This window comes from Sorex araneus, chromosome 4 (assembly GCF_027595985.1).
Source record: "Sorex araneus isolate mSorAra2 chromosome 4, mSorAra2.pri, whole genome shotgun sequence".
In the NCBI taxonomy this organism is placed as follows: Eukaryota; Metazoa; Chordata; class Mammalia; order Eulipotyphla; family Soricidae; genus Sorex; species Sorex araneus.
The window spans coordinates 54,578,314-54,603,057 of record NC_073305.1 but is presented as its reverse complement, the minus strand read 5'-3'; the positions used below and the strand labels follow the sequence as shown (position 1 = coordinate 54,603,057).

Sequence of the window (24,744 nt, the reverse complement as noted above, 5' to 3'; positions counted from 1 at the left end):
CTATCTCCCCAGCCCCTCTCCTTTTCCTCCTAAGGTCATCGTCTTTCTCCCTTGTGTGTACTGAACATCTGTTCTTTATATCTGTCCTTGTCCTCTGTCACAGTCCCACCCCTGCTTCTGTCTTGTTCTTTCTCCCTTGGTTTCTTCCTACCTAACTACCCCTGTTTCTTGACCCCTCTATATGTCTCTCCCTCTGTCTCTTAGTCTCTCTTTCCCTCCCTTACTCTCCTCTATATATCTCTCTCTCTCCTTCTGTCTCTTTTTTTTTTCTTTTTGGGGTCATATCCAGCAATGCACAGGGGTTACTCCTGGCTTTGCAGTCAGGAATTACTCCTGGCAATGCTCAGGGGACCATATAGGATGCTGGGAATTGAACCTGGGTCAGCCGCATGCAAGGCAAACACCCTACCCACTGTACTATTGCTCCAGCCCCTCTCCCTCTGTCTCTTAATCTGTCTTTCCCTCCCTTACTCTCCTCTTCTCTCCATCTCCTTTATCTCCTTCCCTCTCTCCCCATCTTCTCTCTCTCTCTTTCACTCTTTTTCCCCCTCTCCCTTATCTTCCAGTCCCCATGCCCTTGTCTCTGTGTCTCTAGCTTTATCTCTGTGCACTTTCTGTGAATATTCTTGTTTGTCTGCATTACTGTCACCTGTCGACATCCATCCTTCCTGTCCCATCTGCAACTCTCCTGTGTGTGAGTCATCCACACAAAGGAATCCCCTTTCCCTCACAATGTCCTTTGAGTTTCCTTGAGAGGCCTGGCTCCTGGACTATAGGTCCCATCGCAAGAACATTCAAAAGCCCAACATGCTCACATATTTGGAATGGGGACAGTGAATATCTGAATTTCAGAAAGTTAAAGTTTTGCAAAATCTCAGTGATAGGAGCCTGGGGACAGCTCAATTTTCTCAGCTTTCTGGACAAAGTGTGTGGGAGAAGGTTTAGAATTCTCCTGAGGAGAAGTCAATTTGCTCACAAAGTTGCTGTTAGTTAAATATCAGCAATGACCCACTGCCATGACCTCTACGTCTGGCATCAAAGCCAGTGTTTTGTCTCTGACCTGGTCCTTGGCAGTTGGGCATCAGAGGCCATGTCTGTTAAGATAGATTCTTAAGATAAATAGAATTCTGGGGTGCGGAGGAGGCAGGGAGAGTAATGGAATAAGTCACTGCAGTTAGTGAGAACTTCCAGCTGGCTGGGAAGGGTCCAAGACCTGGATAGTTACCACCCATTTCTGTGTGAGTCTCCAGAAGCCTCAGGACAGGGGGAGGGGTCATAGCTGTTAGACTGCCTAGAATTTCCCAGTCCCAAGTAGTGGCACAAAGGAGAGATGGGGCTGGCAAGGGGCCTACTCTTGGACCTACCCCAGGACCTCGAGACTCAGGAAACGGGTAGACTTTGGTTCTGACCCTCCAACGAGACAAGAAGTGCTGGCAGTAGGACCCTATGGGGAGTGGGCAGCAGCCCCAAATTCCGACTCGGACCTTTGCAAGATGACTATCCCTGAACTTAAAGCTGGTGAGTTTCAGTTCTAGATAGTCTCAGTCTCTCTCTAGCCCCTAAAGTGGGGTATTAGAGTCTGGCACAAAATCATCTAGTATATGAGAGATGGTTGCTCTCAATTTCCATTAATCAGCAGAACTCACTGGAGCATCTGCTGTCTAGTACTTTTGCTGGGACTAGCAAGCTTGATGTCTCTTGGCTGACTGGAGGGATGAATGGATGCATGGATGGATGGATGGATGGATGGATGGATGGATGGATGGATGGATGGATGGATGGATGGATGGACGGACGGACGGACGGTCAGACGGACGAATGGATGGACGGACGGTCAGACAGATGGATGGACGGATGGACGGGTGGGTGGATGGATGGATGAATGGATGGATGGATGGATGGATGGATGGATCAATAGATTGATGGATTGATTGATCTATCAATGGATGGATGGATGTATAGATGGACATGTAGGTGAATGGACATGTGGGTGAACATAGAGTTGGGTAGGTCAAACAAAATATTTGATCTAGATAGAACCCTCTAACTCTCCAATTTCCATCATTTCCATTTAAATTTCCTTTTCAGTCTCAGCACTCAAAACAGATATGTTGAATTGAGTCTAAAATTCCAGGAGGATAAGTGAAAGAAAGGTAGAAGCAGAAAAGAAAGAAGGAGAGTGCCCCCTGCTTCAAAGAACAGATAGTGAGGAGCTAAACTGAATGGCTAACCCTAAACTCCAGCTCCATGCACTCTCAGACTCCACAAAAAACTTCCCAACTCCATTTTCCTCTCTTCACAGGCTCACGCTGACCCTAAGCTGCTCTTCCCCTGCTCAGGATGAGGGCCTCAGGTAAGAGCATCTCTAAGGGACCTAGGTCACAAGAAGGTCTGAATATGGCTGGACTTGGAAGTCATTTGACTTGACCTGTTCTCAAAAGGTCGGGTTAGAATATAAGCTGAAGGACTGAAGAAATCTTGCTCAAGATGCCCCACTTAGAGAGACCACAGGGACTGGCCCATCTTGGAAACTAAGGATTCTTATGGGAAGCAAGGGACAAAATATTGGCCAGAAGGAAAGAGACCTAGACTCTTCATGGGGCCTGGGTGAGAGAAGAGGCCTTGACCCATCCCCACATATCCTGTTAGTACAGGTAAATCGAGGCACCTCATTTGTAGTCCCAAATAGCCCATGAGAGAGTGAAGAGCAGAAGTTTGGGAATCTGTGAGCTTCCCTGGGTTGATAACCAACCCAGTCCCTTACCAGCCAAATGAGCACCTCTCCAAGCACCTCAATGTCCTCCTCTGAGCACTGACAACATCCAGCTCATGGAGTGGCCATGAGGAGGGAGACTGACCTTGTGACACAGGCTGTTCACACAGCCAGCAGCTGGCATGAAAGGGGCACTGGGACAGACCCCAGTGGGATTCAGAGTGCCCGGAGTCATGCTGAGCCCCAAAAGAGGAGGGACCCCACATACCTAAACCCCATGCCACAGGGTCCAAGGGACCTTCTCCACCCCTGCCCACTCCTATGTAGCCAAAGGCTGCATTGCATTCAGAATAGAAAAGGGTGAAGCCAAGAAGGGTTGTGGGAAGGATGGAGGAAGCTTGGAATGAATTCTGAAGAGGCTGGAGCTGAGAAAAGGGTTGGAGGCTCCAGGCACAGGAAGGAGCGAAGAAGGGGAGAAGGACAGGGAGTCTGAGTGGTCAGACCCCATCGGGCCCATCCACTAATATCTAGACAGCCAGCGTGTAGTGGGGCTGGGGGCCTGGGAGGCCTCCCCCTCTCCTCATATGGCCAATGTGTGTTGTAGCGGGCAACATTGTGAATCACATTGTGGTGGCTTCCAGAGGGCGCTGAGTGAAGTATGGGGGTGCAACACATTCCCCCAAACCACCCTGAGGCTGCTCCCTGGTGTCAGCTACAACATGCCCACTCTGTTATTAAGAAGCACAGCTCAGAGAGGTCAAGCTCCTGTCTGAAGTTGCACAGCAGCAGAAACTGTCTTTATGCTCTGGGCTTGGCATTTCCAGCTCCCGGCCAGGGCTCACCTTCCAGGCTGTCCACAGCACAGATGCAGTTCCCCCACCTCATGGCAGCGCACAGGGCCATGGTGCCAAGTCCCAGGCCTACCCCCTAGAGATCCTTTCCAGAGGGCCACGTGAAGTCCACGCTCTCCCCTCCTGGGTCTCACTCTGGGGGATGTCGGCGTGTACTAATGTAGCACAATCTCACCCCTTGATCACCACGTGGATTCCCAGGTGGTCTCTCCACATGATTTAGGGTACAGGCGGGATCTGACCCTGTCACATGGGGCCTGGCGACCCCACCTCACTGGACCAGAGAGTTCGGCACAGCCTCCCCCATGCTTTGTCCATGACCTTGCACCAGGAAGTCACGGCCACCTCTCCTTGCTCCGCAGCTCTGCTTCGCTTCCTGGTCCTCATTATAGCTGTGGGCGTCCTGTGGGTCTTTATCCTCAACTACCCCAAGTTTAAGACAACAGAGATCCGCCTGCCCCGCTGGATGGGTGAGTGGGGAGAGGGCCTGTGGATGGAGCAAGGGGCGAGGATCTCTTCTCCCTCCATCCCACCACCCTCGGGGGCCCAGGAGACAATCAGACATGGCAGAGGATGAGCTTGTCTTTGGTCCCTCAGCTATTGAGGTGAGGAGAGGTGGAGAGCAAGAGAAGAATTCTCCAGAGAGAGAGAGAGTGAAGCAGAAATTCCCCCAGTGGGAACAAGAGTACCTCTGGTAGGGCGCTTGCCTTGCATGCGGCTGAACTGGATTCGATTCCCAGCACCCCATATGGTCCCCCGAGTCCCACTACCAAGAGTGATCACGGAGCTCAGAGGCAGGAGTAAGCCCTGAGCACCACCAGATATGGCCCCAAAACAAAACTAAATGACTAAGAGTCCCCCCAACTGCTGAGAGCCCGTGGAGAACAGAGAAGTGCTCCAAAGCCTACTCCAAAACACGTACCTGCACCAAAGCCTTTCAGAAGTGTGACCCCAGCAGGAAAGGCATAAGAAAAGCACAGAGAGAGGAAAGTGAGGGTGGGAGAGAGGAAAGGAGGGAGACGATTGCCTCTGAATTGAGGGAACCCAATGACATAGGATCGTTCCTCTGCCTAGAAGACCCCTACAGACCTCCGCAGGCCAACTCCTCTCAACCTCCTGCTCAAAGGCCTTAGGCCTCCACAGCTTTAAGCATGTCCCCTTCTCCTATCATACCCTCCCTCAGGTCAGCCTGTTTCCTTCACCCCATCAGTAGCACTGCACTGTCGTCCAGTTCTTCATTGATTTGCTCAAGCGGGCACTGGTAGCGTCTCCATTGTGAGACTTGTTACTGTTTTTGGCATATCAAATAGGCCACGGGGAGCTTGCCAAGCTCTGCCATGCGGGCGGGATACTCTCAGTAGCTTGCCGGGCTCTCCCCAAGAGGGACAAAGGAATCGAACCCGGGTCGGCTGCATGCAAGGCAAAAGCCCTATCCGCTGTGCTACCCCATCAGTATCAACCATTTTCATCTTGTTTATTTGTTTGGTTACTTGGTTATTGCCTATCTCCAACCTCTAGAATATTAGTTTCCTGAAAGCAAGGACAGGACTTTTATCTTGTGTAAATCTATCTCTGTAACCACCTGGTACAGAGAAAATGCTTAGTAAGCATTTAATAAGAAAAATTAGAGGGTGGAGAGATAGAATAGCTGGTAGGGCCACTTGCCTTGCATGCAGCTGACACAGATTTGGTCCCCAGAACCTCATATAATCCCTGAGCACAGAGCCAGAAGTAGTCCTTGAGTACCACCAGGTATAACCCAAAGAAAGAAAGAAAGAAAGAAAGGAAGGAAGAAAGAAAGAAAGAAAGAAAGAAAGAAAGAAAGAAAGAAAGAAAGAAAGAAAGAAAGAAAGAAAGAAAGAAAGAAAGAAAGAAAGAAAGAAAGAAAGAAAAGTTAATGCATGATAGATGAATGGTGGTTGGTTTGTTGGATGGATATATAGATAGAGGATGGATGGATGGATGAATGGGTAATGAATAGATAGGTAGATAGGTAGATGATTGATCAATCAATGGATCAGTCGATGGACTGATGGGTAATGGATGAATGAACAGGTTGTGGTGGATGGATGATGAATGGATGGAGAGATGATGAATGTGGGTGCATGGGTTAGTGTTGGATAAGTGATGCTAACTACTTTACATGCATAGTCTCATTTAAGTTGCATAATTGTCCCATGGGTGATTAACAGGGCAGTTTTCTATGGTCTGAGAAAAGAAAAGCTCAGAAAGATTGAAAAACTTACCCAAATCCTGTTTGTATATGTCAGAATAATAAGAAGAATGGGAACCCAAAATCTATAGTGATGGAGCACTTGCCATGAGTGTGTAAGAGCCTGGGTTTGGTTATTGAAATCACAAAAAAAGAAAGAAAAGAAAAGAAAAAGAATGCAAGGAAAGAAGAGAAGGATTTTATAATCCCACTTTTTTCCTCCTAAAGACCAAGATCTCAAAGATGGAGATAGTCAAAATTAGTGGCCGAATCATTTCATCAGTCTACAAAGGGAGGGAGAAACCAGTCACCCCATCTTCAGCTCCAGGAGTAGAGGATCCCTGATCATCAAGAGCGCAGCTCACAGAGTGTTCCCTACGGAGGGGGCCCCAGCTCAAGCCAGGAGACAAGAGACTGGGAAAGGAGGCCCAGAAATCATTTCCCTCTCAGGAATCAACTCTTTGGGATTTGTCATATCCATGCCCCTAACAAAGATCATCAAATGGCTATTTGGGAGTAGGTGCCAGGGACCCCAAGATGAGGATCACGTGATTCCTGCTATGATTTGAACCAAAGAAGCAAGAAGATTCTTTCAGGAAACACAAACACAGACATACAGGATGGGAAGGTGGTTTAGCAGCCGGGGCCATGTTCCACTCCCCGCACCACAGAATCTAACCTGCTTGCACCTACACCCATTTTATTATTTAGTGCATTCCTATAGAAGCACATACATCATGGCAACACAAATTTATTTTTAATGTTTTTCTAATTATGTTGATATATTGTTTCCTATAAAGGAAACCATCTATTTTATTTTATGCATTTAATAAGTTGAAGTAGGAAGTGCCAAGTGTCTCAAGAGAGTTGGGAATAAATTCATTCCAAGAAAGTTCTCAAGCCACAAAGAGATCATGGCACAGGTAGGAGATTACGAATTCCTGATTTACCAGGCAAATTAAGCTAGATTCTTTCAGGTGGGGTTTACAGGCCCAACTCAAACTGAAGGCAAGGAAATAGGGTTCCTGAAACATATAGGCAGGTCATACATGGGTAGTGGGTTTCAGGGGTGGCTGGATCAGGGGCCCCCACCAAGTCCCCAGAGTCTGTCTCTTGGATCCCCACCTCTGCGGTCTGTTCCTTGGCCTCATTCCACAGCCCCTTCCCCTGGGACAAGCATGACAGCACCCAACTTTCTACATGGCGCCCAGGAAAGGCCATCTCAAGAAATGGGGTACCGTGACCGGCAATCCTATATGGCTTCTCAGCCTGGAGTCAGTGGGGGGCCCTCCAAGTTAGCTGCCTGGAGGATCAAGCGACAGGTTCTAGGCGGGGGCTCTCCCTGAAAGGTAAATCCATCCAACCTTTCAGCGTGCACAGGGACATACTGTCATTCAGGGAGACTGTGACCAAGAACTGCAGGAACTTGTGGTAAAGAGGAAAGATAAGTGAGGAAGGGAGTGGCCATGGGCACCAAACCCAGGGAGATAGTGGGGATCAGGAAAGAGGCACCCCAACTCACTGTGGACAACAGCAGCAGAATTCTGCCCTTTACTGAGGCAGGGGGTGGGGTGGGGGAACAGCACAGAGCTGGGTCCCTGAGGGGTGACCTCCCCACCCAATCCCCTCCACCTGGGGGAATGCAGCAAAGGCCCCCACTGGCAGTCAGGGAGCTGGGTGGCATTTGTACGTGGGTCTGCATGCCTATGTCTGTGTACATGTACCCATGTCTGTGTGTTTGTGTATCTGTGTATATGTGCACGTGTATGTGTCTATGATGGTGTAATTGTGTGTTTGTGTGCCTGTGTACATGTGCCCATGTATATGTATAAGTCATATAAGTCTATGTGCACATCGGTGTATCTGTGTTTGTATATACATGTTTGTCTGTATGTCTCTGTGTTTATGCACACATCTACATGTATGTATGTATGCATGTATGTATCTGTGCATGTTTGTGTGTAAAAGAGGTGTGGTGGGAAGAGAGGACTCCCAGACGTCATGAGGCTTTTGCTCATTACCACACCAGCACGTGGGGGACCCTGCTTGGTTACAGTGGCCCAGTAAGTGTCACTGTTAGGTCCCTTACCCCACCCCCAGTTCCCAGCCTCCAAGCTCCATTGTAGGGGCTGGGGGCAGTGGGGTGTTCTTCCTCTCTAACCAAATTCTGTCATCTCTCCCACAGCTTCATCCCGCAAGGACATCAGTGAGTATCCCCAGCCCCTGCACACCCCCAGGCCCTCGTATTCCAGAGTCCTCCAACTGTCCCTCCCATGACCAGTCAGGACCCTTCGAAGCCCCTGAGCCCTGTGGTGGGGGTGTCCCTTCCTTCTCAGCCTGCCAGACCAGCATGGAAGGCTCAGACGTGACCGTCCCCAGACTACAATCTGGGCCACCCCTGCCCTCTCTGTCACAGAACTATCCCACACTGGCGCCCCGCAGGCTCTGAGGGGGGCCTGGGCTCCTCACTACTGCTCTGACCCCAGGTCTGCTCCATGGTGCCAGGGGCCGCACGGGCACCACAGGGTCCCCACAGGTCAGCAGGAAAGGGTGCTGGTTGTCTGTGCAGGAAGATATGCCATGTACACTAAGGTGGGATTCTCATCTCTGGGCTCCAGGATGGGCTGCCAGAGAGATAAGCTCAGGGACAGCTTCAGGGAGGCTGAAATATGGGTCTCAGGGGGCCTCGGCTGCAGTTAGGGAGGGGAGAAGAGGTGGAGGAGTGCAGAATGTCCACCACTGTTGGCTTCTGAATGAGGTTCCAGCCTGGACCGCAGCCACCAACAGCAGAGAAGGCAGAAAAGAAGGAGAGCTATGATAGTGACGATAATAACAATGATGATGATGATGATGATGAGTGATGCCTACTATGGGCCAGACACTGTATTCATAATCCCACAGGCCTCTCGAGCTATCCTCCCCAAAACCCTGTGTAGGTGCTAGAAGTATGCCCGTTTTATAGCTGGGGTCACTGAGGCTCAGAGCCACAGAATCCAGCTCAAGTGGGGCAGGAGTCAACTTCTCTAGATCAGAGTCCACTCTCCCAACACCTCTTTGAAAAGGTAACAACAGTCCCAGTCCACCCCAACTTGGTTCACCACCTGATGGTGTGTGAGGAGGGGAGCAGACAGGATCTCATCCAACCGAGATGGGCGTGGGAGCCCCAGTGCACTGTGGGACTCCACAGAGCACGGGTTGCTTACAGAATCAAGACAAACCTCTCACCCACACCCTCTCTGAAGTAGACACTAAGTGATAGCATCTTCTGCTGAAATATGCAGGCATTATCTGCCATAGGGGGTCCCAAGTCCAAGCACACAGGTGGCCTTCCAGCCCATGGCAGGCATCACCAATCAATCTCGCACTTGCCTGCTGAGCCACAGCAAGCCTCAAACACTGTCTCTTGAAGCCTCAGTGGTTCTGTGGACATTTCGGAGGAACCCTGCTTCACAGCTCTGGGAAACCACCCCCCTCATCTTAAAGTTGGCAGAGCTGAGTGGAGAGATTCCTGCTAAGTCACAGAGCACATCGCTGAAGATCACACCAGCACTCAGCAACGTACTCTGAGCAATACCTCTCAGTATTCACAGAGCAGCTGGGCAGTGAGTGGGACACCCTCTGAGCCCAAACCCAGAGCAAAAAAGTCTTTTTCCCAGTGGCTAAGAACCCTGGGCATCATCTTAGTTCCCAACATCCTGACTGTGAAGGCTGGTTGGTCAGAAAATCAATTCCAGAAAAGTCTGCTTAAGCCGACCTGTTGACACTGGGTTTAGCAGGCTTAGCTGCGGTTGATTAGACGCTGGCACTCGGCATAGGCTGTTCCTGAGGCCTGGAGTAATCCCTCTGGCCTTGGTGGCAAGCTCTGGTCCCAAGAGTAAATTGGCTCCCCAATTTACGGGTCTGTGGCCATAGGTGGGGGCCCCATAGCATATAAAAGAGGCTCTTATGGCCAGAGAGATAGCACCGCAGGTAAAGCACTTGCCTGACAAGTGACTGACATGGGTTTCATCCCCAGAACCCTCAATGGTCCCCCGATCCTACTAGAAGTGATCCTTGAATGCAAATCCAGAAGTAAGCTCTGAGCATTGCTGGGTATCCACCCCCCCACCCCCACCCCATAAAAAAAAAATGAAGAGGATGATCCCTCCTCAGCCAGCTCCTTGCTGGGGGTCTGGGGCGGGGAGTGGGGCAGAAGAGTCAGCTCTCTCTGTCCCAGTCCACCCCACTCTCCTGAGAAAGGCCTGATGCCCATTCTCTCCTGAACAGCCCTTCCCGGGGGTCTCCACTCCCTCCGTCTCCCCGGGAGAAGTCCCAGTTCGCGCTGATCTCACTGCCTGGCGATGGGCTGAGACTGGGGGAAGGCTGGAGGGTGAGCCCAAGACAGGCATGTTCCAAGGGGGCCCAATTCTAGCGGCTGCCCGCATGGGTGGCACTCAACTCAGTCAGGGCACCTTGACTAGCTCAGGTGCCAATCACTCACCAAACCTCCCTTGGAGCTGTGTCCCTGTGTTCTCCTGACTCCCTCCAGGCTGGCAGGGGTCCCGGAGACCCTGGTGCCCCTGGCCACGGGAGGCCTCCAAGGCCCGCCCAGGTCCATATGTACACAGACTTCATGGAGTGTGCGAGGTCCCGGACACAGAACCCTTGTTGAGGGCTGGGGTAAGGCGAGACATGCACCAGCTTCCATGAAGAGCTGCGGGTTTGCTCTGAGCCATGCAGGCTGGGCTCATGCAGAGGCCCTGCATGGGGCTGCCTGGTGCCCACTCCTCAGGGGGGTGTGCCCTATACCATGTCTCCCAGGGCCTTCCAGTGGAGGGGGTGGGAAACATGCATTTACATTAATGCAAACCTGGCAGGCTGAGTGCACTGGGATGGTCCCAGCTGGCCAAGACCCTGAGCAGGACATGCAGACCCATGGCTGTTTGGGGCTTCCATCCAGAGAGGGTCTCATTAGCAGGCCTCCTGGGTGTGCCCTGTGAGGGCCTCGTGGAAAGAACATGAGTCTTAAAGAGGCTCCCACAATCAGAGGGGCAACACGGGTTTCTCAGTGGGGTTCAAGTGTAAGCAAGAGGGCCAGGACTGGCCACTCCTATTGTCTCCTGAGGTCCAGCCACAGCAGTGCCCAGGGTGTGAGGGGCAAATGGATGAGAATAGCAACAGCCTTGGCCTGTTCTCCTTTATCCCTCACAAGAATCCAGAGGGAAGGCACCGTAATTGTTCCATTTCTCAGATGAGGAAGTTAAAGTACAAAGTGGCTGAACACTTGATGCCACACCCCACCCACTTGCTTGTCCCCCGCCCCCAAAGAGGTTGTCAGAGGGGCCTCTGGGAGCTCAAAAGGCTACTAGGGCCCAAGAGGGAGGTTCTTAAGAGAATCCTTTCATCACAGTAACTCTGGGGCAGAGGTTGCCCCACCCTCCTCCTCCCATTACCCTGGGGCCAGTGAGAGCCAGGCCACATGGGGCTGGAGTCCAGATGCAGAAGCCGGAAGTTGCTTTGGCTATGCAGCCACAGAGCTGTGTGGCGGGGTTGCTGGAGGCAGGGTGAGCGCACTGGAAGGGGCCCCTCTCCCATCTTAGATGGTCCAAGAGAGCTGCTCGGGGAGGAGGCCTGGGAACGGGGATCCTCTGCCTGCACCCTGGGTCTCCCCAGCCCTCATCCCCTGAGCTCCCTCTGCAGTGGCAGCCACCAAGGTTGGTCTGTTTCCTCCCCAGAGATGGTGAAACACAAGTGTGACCTCAACAAGCCCTGCCCAGGCAACAAGTTCGCATTCAAAGTCTTAAGCGGGGCCGCCAATGTGGTGGGCCCCTCCATCTGCTTCGAAAATGAGATGTAAGTGTTGGGGAGGGTCCTGGGTTTCGATTCTGTCATTCATTCACTCCTTTAGCCACTCAGTAGCAAATTCAGGGGCTGGGGAAGCTGGTCACAGAGACAAGCCAGTGCCTTCCGTGGACCTCCTTTGCTCTTGAAAGGCCCGTCCTGCCAGCTTCTGCGTCTGTGAAGCCCTTGGTAAATGCTTGACTGCCTCAATCCCCCAGCACTCCAGAAGTCAGGCTGTTATTATCTCTTTCCTAAAGCTGAAGAAATTGAAGCTAGGACAAGAGCCACCGCACTAATTGGTGATGGCCAAGATTGGAAAGCAGGTCTGCTGACGACGAGGCTGCTGGGTTTCCTAAGGAGGGGTCTACCCACACGGAATGCTCGAGATTAAGGTCCACAATGAAATAGAATTGAGAGCTCAGAAGTAAGCCTTCAGATGTCTGACAGTTCGTCAATAACAAAGGAGTCAAGTGCATGAAGTGGAGCAAGGAAAACCTCTTCTTCAACAATGGTGCTAGGAAAACTAAATAGGGACATGAGAGAGAGAGAGAGAGAGAGAGAGAGAGAGAGAGAGATGAAATTGGACCCATCTCTCACACTGCACACAAAGGTTAGTTCATAATGGTCTTTGGTCTTTTTGTTGTTTTGGCTTTGGGGCTACATGCTTACTCTTGGTCCTGCACTCAGGGATCACTGTTCCAGGGATCAGGGGACCATATGGAGCACCAGGGATCAAGTACTCTGCCCACTGTACTATCTCTCTGGCTTTCATAATGGCTAGAGACCTTGATCGTAGACTGGACCCCATAAAAGATATAGTAGGGGGAAAATACCAGGCAGAACTCTCCAGGATATTGGGAGGACATAGACCTCAGATATGTCTTGATTTGAACCCACTTGATTTGAACCACAGAAACAATAACAAAAAACAACAACAACAAAATAAATAGGACTGCATCAAACTGACATTTTTTTGTACTGAAAAGAAGAAACGGGTTAAAATAAACTGAATAAAATAAACTGAATAGGAGAAAAATATTTGCACACCACACGTCAGGTAAAGAGCTGGATAAATATCCGGAGCCAGAGCCATAGTACAATGGATAGGCTGTCTGCCTTGCAAATGGCCAGCCCAGGTTTGATCTTCGGCAGGTATCCCAGATGGTCCCCTGAGCACTACCAGGAGTGACTCCTGAATGCAGGGCCAAGAGACACCCCTGAGCACTGGTGGATATGACTCCAAAACAAAACAAAATAAAATAAAACATAATCCAAAAAAAAAAAAAAAGAGCTAACATCTAAGAGAAATAAAGCATTCACAAAATTCAACAATAGCAACAACAAAAAGTCATCCCATCCAAAAAGTGAGAGAAGATGAACAGGAAATTCTTAAAGAAGATATAGGGATGACCAATAGGAATATGAAAAGGTGTTAATCATCACTTATTATCAGGAGGAAACAAATCAAAACAATGAGATATCTCATGTAGCACTATAGCACTATTGTTCATCGATTTGCTCGAGCAAATCGGGCACCAGTAACGTCTTCACTGTGAGACTTGCTGTTACTGTTTTTGACATATCAAATATACCACGGGTAGCTTGTCAGGCTCTGCCATGCGGGCGGGATACTCTCAGTAGCTTGCCGGGTTCTCTGAGAGGGACAGAGGAATCAAACCCAGGTCAGCACATGCAAGGCAAACGCCCTACCCGCTGTGCTATTGCTCCAGTCCAAGAGATATCTCATACAAATAAGAATGGCCAATGTCCAAAAGGAAGGAAACAACCAGCATTGGGGGTGTGGTGGGAGATGGAATAGGAAAGGAACCCACATCACTATTGGTAGGAGTGTCTTCTGATTCAGCCTCTGTGGAAACCACCATGGAGACTCCCAAATTAAAAACCGTGCCCCCATATGACCTGGTAATTCCACTCACTGACATCTATAACAAGAATACAAAAATATTAGCTTGAAGAGATACACACTTAAGTTCTTCGCAGGGCTAAGAACCCTACTCTAGATAAGATACAGAAACAAGTCAAATGCCCAACGTTGGATGGGAGGGTAACAAAGCTTTGGCATATACACACAGTGGAGTAGTACTGAACTTTTAAAAATAGCACTGTAGCACTGTCATCCCATTGCTCATCGATTTGCTTGAGTGAGCACCAGTAACGTCTCCACTGTGAGACTTGTTACTGTTTTTGGCATATCAAATACTCCACAGGTAGCTTGCCAGGCTCTGCCATGTGGGTGGGATACTCTCGATAGAAAGATGAAACCTGCCTTTTGCTAAAATGTGTGTGGAGCTACAGGGTATCATGTTGAGCAAAATAAGTCCTAAGAAGAAGAATGGATACCACATTATCTCCCTCATCTGTAGTATGTAAAGAAACAAAGCAAGGAAATTGACAGTTTCAATGAAAATAAACCCTTGGACCTTAACTACAGAACTGAGGTTTTCTAGTCGAGCTGGCAAAGGTGGAGGAGGCCTGGGTAAGGAGAAAAAAAGTCAACTGGATGTGACATAAGCTTAGACAGTGGTGGAGGGGGTTGGGCACTTAGATATTGGTAGAGGCGCAATAACTTGGCACACCAAAAGTGCACACATTAATACTATTGCAACTATGTTACCTCAACTACAATTAAAAAGAAAGGAAAAGCTTCAGGTCTAGGCAACAAATTTGAGATACAACCAAGTGTCAGGGCTTCTGCTTGGCCTGAAAAAGACTGCGCCATCCTCCAACCCACGCACGAAAGGCCCCAAGAGAAGCTCATCCAACAAGAAAAGGCAGAAATGAATGTCTCCGTCCTTTCAACCTAACACCAACCAACTTAGGCAAAACCAGAAGCTTGGTGGTTCGCAGTGGGCTCCAGGATGAGCGGGATCCAGAAGTTCACACAAGAACTCCCTGACACCTCAGCTTCAGCTTTGCTTTCCTCTGCCACTCAACTCTGTTTTCTCTGCTGGGAAGAGAAAAAAAAAACAAACATGATGAAGAGAGGCCACTAGCTGCATGGACAAAGACTCAGCACGGAGAAGACAGCTTTGCTCTCTGGATCTCCCTGCACAGCGCCCAGGATGGAACCCACTGGAATGCGCCCACGTAGGTGCAGAGCCAGGGGCACGGGCTGCTCTGCTGTGCAGCCCTGAGGACTGCCGGCCTGCAGGGCGGGGGGACTGAGGGGGGGAGGGCAGGGCCCGGGCTGCCCGTGGGGGTGCGAGGGCCCAGACGCACGGATGGCAGCAACTCTCTAGGCCCTGCCCTCTCAGGCAGCATCTGGGGAGGTGGACGGTCCCACCCCCGGGCCATTGCAGGCCAAACCTCCTTCCCTCTCCCAGAGTGATTCTAGAGCCACATGTGCCTGAGACCCACGCAAGAACCCAGCCCAGGCCGCCCTTGCAGGAGCCAGTGGGTAGCCCCGACAGCTTGGGAAGTTCAAATCCCCGTCAGCGTCCACTCCACACCAGGACCCACCCGTGTGTTCTGTCTTTCTTCCTCAGGATCATGAGTCCTGTGAAAAACAACGTGGGCCGAGGCCTGAACATTGCCCTGGTGAATGGTGAGCTGCCAGTTCCCACCAGCCCCGGCCCCCAGCGTGCCCCAAGATCCCAGTGCTCCTAGGGAGGGTCCCTGGGAAGGGTCCTGCCTGCAGCTCTGGTCAGGCCCGGGTCGTGCATGTGCTTCCGTCCCAGCCCAGGACCCTGAAATGTGACGGCAGCCTCGGGCCTCGGCTCAGACCTATACACAAGGACAGCTTAGGGCAAGCAGCGCATGCATTCATGCAGTCAGTCAGTCATTCAGTAGTGACAGCAGCTCCTGGGGGCCAGGTTTGGAACAGCCATGAGCCAGAAGAACACACACGGCTTCACTGCACCCAGGGGAGTCCATGAAGTTCCCTGACAGCCATAATGTACTGGGCTCTGGGAGCTGGGGTGAGAGGGAGTTAGGGGAGGCTGAGGCCTGAGGAACAGGAGGGGCTCCTTCCAGGCGAGGGCAGCCCTGTGCATGGAGCAGAGACGGGTTCAAGTGGTCGAAGCACAGAAGCTGGCAGGGGTGAGAGCAGGCCTGGGGTAGCAGCAGGGCTGGCAGACAAAAGGCTGCATGTCCCTCCGGGAAGACAGACCTGGAAAACAGGGTAGTAGGAAGACTTCACAAGGCTCTGAGAGGGGCCTGAAGGCCAGCTCCCATTCCAGAAACTTCCATTCCCCAGGCCAGGGCACAGGAGGTAGGGAAGCATAGGAGAGAGCCCCAGAGTCCCCACGGTAATCAGCAGAGGGGTCAGGGACACCATGTGGGACAGGGTGACCTACCAGGATCAACATAGGCTCAGGACCCAAGATCCTTCCACACCCCCACCCCACCCCACCCCCCTTCTTCGCCTCATTGCCTTGGCTTTTAAACACTATTAAGAACCATTTCCCCATTTCCTGCAGCTCAGAGACTCCCAGGAGAGAGGGGAGGGGGTGGATCATGAATACTCAGGTGAAACAAGGTGCTTTTGTAGAGGATGTGAACCCCCTTGGGAAGTGAACCACAACCTGGCCAGCATCGTAGCCTTGCTCTTTGCTTCTCGAGGAGCCCTCCCCTTCCCCAAGGACTGGAGCCCACACACAGCCCTGTCTTCATGGGCCCGAGGGCAAGCTGGCCGACTTCCCGGGAGCCAGGGAGGAGCTGGGCTGGGAGGCAGGGCGGCTGAGCTGGGCCACTGTCCTCTGGACCCTTGAGGAGAAGCCCACGTCCTCCTTCCTGTGGGGAGCAGGGCTCAGAGCACTCGGAGGCAGGCTGGACACCAGACACTTAGAGAGGAGCTTTTGTTTCCCTCCCAATACCCACCTCCCCGCCCCCGCCCCCACCCCGAGAGAGGAGGGGAGAGTGCAGGAATGGGCTGACCTGGCTGAAGTGAGCGGGAGCTCCCCTGCACAAAAGCCACTGATGAAAACAACCATCCAGAACGCTGATGGCCAGCACTGTCCAAGCATCTCCTGGGCCCCGGCTAGTGTCAGCCTCAGGGTGACCTGGAATGGAGCCATGCTCAGTACACCTGTGCTCCAGGGAAGACGGGGAGGGAGACTCAGAGAGGGTGAGCCATGAGCCCAAGGATACGCAGCCATGATGATGACCTAGATCTGGCTCTCCAGGCCTCACTCCTTCAGCTCAACGACCTTCCCCAACTAGATGTGTTTCTAGGCAAGCACACGGCACCCGGCTGCCACTCGGGGACACCTGGGTCTCATCTGAAAAGATTGCTGAAGACAGTTGCTTCATCAGAGGCACAGAGCTGTCCCTGAAACTGCCCAAACTGCGTTTGCACCAGCACTTCCAGAAAAGGCCACAAATAAACAAGGTCAAGATTTATTAGGGATCCAAACAAAATGCCCCTGGTGCTCAGACACTGGTGGTTCTCAGGGGGGGCGGGGGCTGCAAGGTGAGCATTGTCCCCACCCACCAGCAGGGAGAGGCCTGCCACTGCCCAGGACCCTATGCCCACCTGCTTCAAGGAATCCAGAGTCTGGGGTGGGAAAGGCAGAAAACGGGACGGGTAGCGTCGTCATCCCCTCTACAACACCTCCATCTAGTGGTAGAAAGTGGGAACTGCGACTTTCTTCTAGAACACTTGATTCTCTTTAGGACCTAGAATGGCCACAAACTCCTTGCAATCGCTGAACTCAGGACACTGAGTACAATCTGACCCACTGAAAGTACCTTTGCCTTCAAGAGAGTGGAAGGCTCAAATTGTAGGTTCCATGATTAGGTGGAAATCGTGACGATGGTGTGGAAACTTTCACTGCAATTATTCTAGTAAAAATTATTTTTATATAAAAAATTTTTATATAGCTCACCTATTGAAAATATATATCGTTTGGCACTAGAGAGACAGTCCAGAGATTAAGGCGCTTGCTTGGGGAATGAGAACTGACCCAGGTTCCATCCATGGCCCTGCATATGGTCCCCCACGCACCACCAGGAGTGATCCCTGAGTGCGAAAGTAGGAGTCAGCCTTGGACCACCACCAAGTGTGGCCCCAAAACCCAGTACATAAATAAATATCATTGGTTCTCATGCTAGGAATACCCAGATTGGTTAGATCCCATTTTGTTCCATACCATTCCAGAGCCACCATCATTCGCTCCAGCCTTGGGCCTCTCCCATCAGCCCCACAGTTACTGAGCATCTACTTAACTCCTGAGCTCTTTCCACAAGACCGGACTTTAGTCCATCATTGTTCTATTCGTATGCCTTAAACTAAAAAAGGATCCTCTTTCCACAAAAATGACAGATGGAGCAATGCATGGCAGGAAATAATCATTGTGCTCTTTCTCCCCAGGATCCACAGGCATGACGCTGAGGTACAAGTCTTTTGATATGTATTCTGGAGGTAGGCACGCTGAGGAGCGGACTGTGCTATTTCCTTTAGTTCCATGGAAGAGCAGCAGGAAAGAGGAGGGTTGTGGGGGCTGAGGTTATCCTGCTGCCTGGGTTCTCCCAGACATAAACGCATTCAAGTGCACAGAGGCTGAGATGGGCTCAAGTTCAAGTGCACAGATGCTGAAATGGGCTCAAGTCCAGAGTGGCTCTGGGGGCCATCAGCTACCAAGCCATGGACTGCTGAGGACGCAGGAGCAATGTCAAATGCATGCCTTGGAGCTACTCCGGGGGCACAGGGGTGCTGGGGTGCTCCTAACCCTCTTCCCTGGGCATCCTCCAGCTGTCTGATGGTCCCTGAGTGCAAAGCAGGATATGGTGGTCCAAAAAGACCTTCAGGCAAAGCAATGGCCAGTGGAGACGGGGCAGGTGTGAATCAGAGTGCTATGGATGAGGGCATGGAGTCTGGTTTTCCCCATGGGGTAAAGGTCATTGGGTGGTTTTGTGTGTATGTGTGTATGTGTGTGTGTGTGTGGCTTTTTTTTTATTGAGTCACTGTGAGAAACAGAAAGCTTTTATGTTTGAGTTTCAGTCACACAATGATCGATCACCCATCCCTCCACCAGTGCACATTTTCCACCACCAATGTCCCCAGTATCCCCCCCCCCATCTTCCAACCCTCCCCCTGCCTCTATGGCAGACAATTTTCCCCACACTCTCTCTCTACTTTGGGGCATTTTGGTTTGCAATATAGATACTGAGAGGCTATCACGTTTGGTCCTTTATCTATTTTCAGCACACATCTCCCATCCTGAACAATCCCTCCAACCATCATTGTCTTAGTGATTCCTTCTCTATTCCAGCTGCCTTCTCCCCCAGCTCATGAGACATGCTTCCAACTATGGGGCAATATTCCTGGCCCTTGTGTCTACTGTCCTTGGGTGTCAGTCTCACATTATGTTATTTTATATTCCACAAATGAGTGCAGTCCTTCTATGTCTGTCTCTCTCTTTCTGACTCATTTCACATAGCATCAGATTCTCTATAACCATCCACTTAGGAACAAATTTCATGACTTCATCTTTCCTAACAGCTGCGTAGTACTCCATTGTGCAGATGTACCAAAGTTTCTTTAACCAGTCGTCTGTTCTCCGGTACTCCGGTTGTTTGAAGGGACAGGTATTTTCTGGCCGGCCCAAAGACAGAAGCCCCCAGGGGCCCACACAGGACAGTTCCGAGAGCTTACAAGCTCTCTGGTTCTTTCCCCTCCACACACATGTGCTCCTGAGCTGCTCTGGTCACGTGGGCACACCTTCACACAATCCTGTGACGGGGCACTGACTTACCTGTGCTGAAGCTGGCCCGGCTGGGTCTCCTTGCTGCAGGCCTAGCTAAGGATGGGGACAGGGACCAGGGGCCGCCTTGGGCAGCATTCAGAACTTAATGGGGTGGCGCTGATCTCACTATGCCACTCTCTGGCCACCACCCTCCACCACGGGAGCCTCCAACAGGGCCGGAGGAGCCCGAGGGGGTCCCTTTGTAGCCCTGCATGTGGCCTTCCGTGGACCAGGGCACACCTCAGCTGCTCCTCAGCACAAGAGACACATCCAACCCCATCCCCCGACCTGAACGAGCGTGCAAAGTAGGGTCTCCTCTCCATGACCACCTCTCCTTCTGCCTTCCTCCCCCATCCCAGACCCAAAGGTCCTGCTGGTCTTCCTTAAAGAAATCCCAGAGGATGCTCTGGTGCTGGTGGCCTCCTACGATGACCCTGGAACCAAGTAAGTGACTTTCGGGGTGGGGGGTGCTCCATACAGACTCACTCTCAGGCATGGGAAGCTGGAAACGGTGTCTCTGTCCACTTAGGTCATTAGGTCAGCGTGTAGCAGGTCTTAGGCCTCACAGTGACAGTGGCACACGTCATGGGTCTGTGACAGGCCAGGCCTCCTCTGAAGACATGCAGAAGGCTCACCCCTTTGGGGTGAAGTGAGCAGAGGGGAAGAAGTAGGTACGACCCCTCAGTCCATGGGGCAGAACGAGGAAGGAAACAGATTAAAATGGGGAGAGGAAATAGATTAAAATGGGGGAAATAGATTTAAATTGGGGGGGGGGGCTGTGCGAAGGGAGCTATAATACATAGCAGGTGGGGCGCTTGTCCTGACATGGCAAACCTGTACAACCAGGTTCAGTTCCTGGTCTCCCAAGCATCGCTGGGACTCATTCCTGCCAGCAGAGCCAGGAGTAGCCCCTGAGCACTGCCAGGTGTGACGCCCAAACAAAAATCAATCAGTAAACTGTTGCCGGGCAGGAGACAATACAGCACCTCGTGGCACGGCCGGGTGGCACAGTAATCCCAGGCACTGTGGCTCCAGCCAGGGTGGCAACCTCCGGATCTAGCACTGAGCACTGAGCCTCTGGCTGGACAGCCCCAGTCGCCGCGGGGTCCCGGTCCGCAAAGCAAGAGTTTTTACAATGATTATGTCAAGGGTTGAGACTGCACCTTTCAGCTACTTCCAGTTGCTCATGAGCAGCTGTTCCCCGCCGCCCCCTCGGCGGCCTCTGAGAAGTGACCCCGCAGCCCACCTCCACCGCGCCTCCCCATCACTGCGCCTCCCCCCCCCCCCCCCCGCCGCGCGCGCGGGGCAGGGGCTGGGTGCCCAGATCCCTCTCACCTGCTCTCGGCGCCTCCACAGGATGGACGACAGCATCCGGCAGCTCTTCTCGGACCTGGGCAGCAACTACGCAAAGCAGCTGGGCTTCCGGGACAGCTGGGTGTTCATGGGCGCCAGGCATGGCAAGAGCAAAAGCCCCTACGAGAAGGTGGGTTCGGGCCCACCTCTGCCTCCCCATCCCCCGCTGCATGGGGTGAGCCCAGAGGGCAGAGCACCGGGTCCACCAGGGCACCGAGGGAGGCGGGTCCCATGGAAATGCAGAGACAGGCGCGGAGGGAAAGGAGGAGGTGACAGGAAGGATGGAGGGGAGACAAGGAAGGGGGTGCAGATCGGGCGCCTAGGATTCTGGCTCCAACTACGACCTTGGTCAAGCCCCTTCTCCCTCGGGTTCTCCATCTCCCTTGGGGGCCCTGAAGCCCCTTCCAAGTTCACTGTGGAGAGGATGAACTTCTTGCACTGGAGTGCGTGGGAGCGGGTGCAGTGATGAGGGTCCATGCTTACAACCCAGTGATGACCCAGGACAAGGCGGCTGGGAGGTGCTCAGAGGGGAGATGGAGAAGATGGGGGAGGGGAGGAGGTTGCTGCAGGGTCAGAGCCCCCAGCTCAGTGCTGGCCCTTCTCTGTCCGGAGCAGCTGGCTTCCCCGGGTGGGGTTGGGGTGCCGGGGAAGGCTCCCCAGCTGGGTGCAGGACTGACACCCGGGAGGAAGATGGGCCGGAAGGAACGGAGTGATGGTTGCACTCAGCATGCCCCCGAGGCGGACTCTGTTGGGACAGAGAGGAGGGGGAGGCCAGCTCGGTCCTGGCAGGAGCGGGTTGGAGGGGAGGACGAGCGGTGGTGCGCGCTCTGGGCCGGCTCAGCCGGGCGGGCTCCCGCGGGATTCCCCCCCCCCCCCACCCCCGACAGCCCAGTCCGGAGAGGGCGGAGCCGGCCCGCTCGGGTCCGGGTATCCCGGGGCGAGCAGACGCCAGCGTGCTTCTCATCAGCTCTGCCCGCCTCCCCTCCCCGGAGCGCCCCGTCCTGCAACTGTGCACGCAGACTCCCGGGAACGCCGGCACCACACTCGGGTGCGATGTTCCAGATCCGCTAACTGGGGCCCATCACCCGAAACGCAGCGTGATGTGATTAAAGCCACTCACGGGAATCGGGGGCTTTTTGGTTGGGGGGCCACACCCTACCATGCTCAGAGGCTGGTGCTCTGCAGGGGGACGCTGGTGACGTTGGGGTCACTCCCAACAGTGTTCAGGGCCAGTGAGCAAGGGCCTGTGCTCGGCCTGTGGCTCGCCCTGGACCCTGGGACAGGCTGTAAAGAAGTTGCATGTGTAGGTGGTTTTCCCTCCTACGCATGATCCAGTTATTCCAACAGTCGGTTTCGCCATTTACCCCTGAGCCTGAGCCCTTTCATTGTACCTGAATGTATTTTCTGTGGACTAGAGCGATAGCACAGCGGGTAGGGCGTTTGCCTTGCACGCGGCCAACCCGGGTTTGAGTAGTCCATCCCTCTCTGAGAGCCCGACAAGGTACCGAGAGTATCCCGACCGCAGAGCAGAGCCTGGCCAGCTACCCGTGGTGTATTCGATATGCCAAAAACAATAACAAGTCTCATAATGGAGATGTTACTGGTGCCCGCTCGAGTAACGCGGTGACTAATATCAGACAATATTGAACAGCGGCTCCACCACTTGCTGAGGGGTCATGGGCAATCATATGGGCCCTCCATGCCTCAGTTCTCCCATCAGTGAAATCACTTGATGAGTATCTACTTCTTAGAACTTAATGTGAAGCTTAACTACAGACATGAGCATTGCTCAAGAATTATTGGGGGGCTGGAGCGATAGCACAGCGGGTAGGGCGTTTGCCTTGCATACGGCCGACCCGGGTTTGATGCCCAGCATCCCATATGGTCCCCTGAGCACCACCAGGGGTAATTCCTGAGTACAGAGCCAGGAGTGACCCCTGTGCATCACCAGTTGTGACCCAAAAATTAAAAAAAAAAAAAAAAAAAAGAATTGCTGGGCAGGCCTGAGAGAGAGCACCAGAGTTAAGGCACTTGCCTCATTCATCCCAGCCCCATGTGCTGTCCCCAAGCAGTGCCAGGAGTGATCCCCTGAGAGAGAGCCAGGAGTAAGTCCTGAGCACTGCTAGGTATGACCCAAATCTGGCCTTGTCCCACCCCACCTCCTAAAAAGAGAATTTAGGTAAAGTACTTCACTGTATCACTGTCACTGTCTTCCCATTGTTCATCGATTTGCTCCAGTAACATCTCCACTCGTCCTAGCCCTGAGATTTTAGCAGCCTCTCCTTACTCGCCCTTCCAAGCGGTGCCATATTGGAGGCTCTTTCAGGGTCAAGGGAATGAGACCCATCATAGTTACTGTTTTTGGCATATCAAACAAGTTACTATTTTGGCCACGGGGAGCTTGCCAGGTCTGCCGTGCAGGTGGGATACTCTCAGTAGCTTGCAGGGTTCTCTGAGAGGGAGAACTAGACAGTAAGAGGTTGTGGCTGTGCGCTTCCAGGAGCTTTGTTTTATAATCTCTGGATCTTGGCCAATGATGGGATTACACGGCACAGGGAGCAGGTTGTGGGTGTGACCGCCTAGCTACTGGAAAATAGGGGATCTGGGCAGAAGAGGCCCAGTTCCGATCCAAGAAGGCTTGGAAGTCTCAACCCTGATCTCGCACACCTGGGTTCCTCTGCCGGTTCCTTCACGCATGAGGCTCATCTGAGCATGTGGAGAGTGGCCTTGAGCATGGCTGTGGCTGGGTTCTGGAGGTCTTCAGTTGTCAGGGCTCTGCTCAGGGCAGGGAGGGAAACTCAACCCGCCCCCTCCAAGGGGCCCTGGTGAAGACAGCCAGGCACGGGGGCAGGAGACTCTGTAGGTAAAGTACTTAGTACTGAAAAAAAATAATAGTGATGGCTAGGATTTTTCCTCTTATTGTTGCTGTTGTTTCCATTATCTTAGAGGGGTGCTAGGGTTTGAGGAGAGGGCTGGTTCTCCAAACCACGCCCACACGTGGCAAAGGAGGCCATGACTAGGTAGGCCTTGTTTTTGGGGTTTTTATTTTGTTTTGTTTTGTTTTGTTTTGTTTTTTTGGTCACACCCAGCGATGCACAGGGGTTACTCTCCTGGCTCATATACTCAGGAATTACTCCTGGCGGTGCTCGGGGAACCATATGGGATGCTGGGAATCGAACCCAGGTCAGCCGCGTGCAAGGAAAACGCCCTAACTGCTGTGCTATCACTCCAGCCCCCATGACTAGGCCTTGATCCCATCTGAAATCTTGGGCAACTTGCATCCCCTCGGAGCCTCAGTTTCCCATTCTGTGAAATGGGCTGGTAATATCCCACACCAACTCATTTCCCAAGGGACCAGGCTCTGGCGGCGGTGAAGACATTTAAGTTTGGATGCCCATGTAATGCAGGTGTGACTCCTCATCAGCCCTTCTTCCTGTGACCAGCATTTCTCTCTCTTCTCTCTCTAGTTCTTAAAGAACAACCCGAAAGAGAACAAATACGCAGACTGGCCCGAGCTGGTGGAGATAGAGGGCTGTGTGTCCCGAAAGTTGTTCTAGGCCACTGATGGCTCGGCCTGGGCCGGGTCCTGCAGAGCTCACGCCTGGTGGACGAGCGGAGCCGGAGCTCCCGGCTGGCCACAGCTGGGGCGAGAGAAGAGAGAAGGGCAGCAGAGGGGGCCTTGCCGAGCCCCTGGCCGCTGCCAGCTGCCCTCTCAGGAACCAAAACCCTCCCCAGAAGGCGGCGCCCCCAGAAGCGGTGGGCAGGACTGCCAAGGCGGGAAGGGCATGCTGTCCTGCAGGGACAGTCAGGGCCACAGAGGCCACACTGTCCCCACCCCCCACCCTCCTGCCCCTGAGCACAAGTAAATCTTATTTTTGCTGATTTGGGTGAATGTCATGACCTCTTAGCACAAAGCGCTTTCCCTTGAGGAAGGACGGGCCAGACCAGGTGGGGTCATTCCTGGCAGGCTGAGAACGGGCCAAGGAGACCTTGAGCTCCAGGGGCTGGGCGGGAAGGAGGCTGCAGCCACGGTGGATTTCTTGGAGCCTGAAGGAGCGGGCCTGGGATCCCGGGAGAAGGCGGGAGGCC

General features: G+C 52.7%; 1 protein-coding gene across 1 annotated transcript; it reads left to right on the top strand.

Annotated features, from left to right (window-relative positions):
• Positions 1–1,493: 1,493 nt before the first annotated feature.
• Positions 1,494–24,212, top strand: FAM3D (FAM3 metabolism regulating signaling molecule D). Its single transcript, XM_012934491.2, has 9 exons — positions 1,494–1,518; positions 3,927–4,034; positions 7,962–7,982; positions 11,491–11,608; positions 15,103–15,161; positions 17,928–17,978; positions 19,662–19,746; positions 20,659–20,785; positions 24,123–24,212. Exons 1-9 carry the CDS (start codon positions 1,494–1,496, stop codon positions 24,210–24,212), a joined length of 684 nt encoding a protein of 227 aa, XP_012789945.1.
• Positions 24,213–24,744: the final 532 nt, after the last annotated feature.

Bases quoted from the DNA above. Each gene is read 5' to 3' on its own strand.
- FAM3D (XM_012934491.2), top strand. From the start codon at position 1,494: ATGACTATCCCTGAACTTAAAGCTG. The intron at 7,983-11,490 runs GTGAGTATCCCC...TTTCCTCCCCAG, and splicing joins TTCATCCCGCAAGGACATCA to AGATGGTGAAACACAAGTGT. The intron at 11,609-15,102 runs GTAAGTGTTGGG...TTTCTTCCTCAG, and splicing joins ATCTGCTTCGAAAATGAGAT to GATCATGAGTCCTGTGAAAA.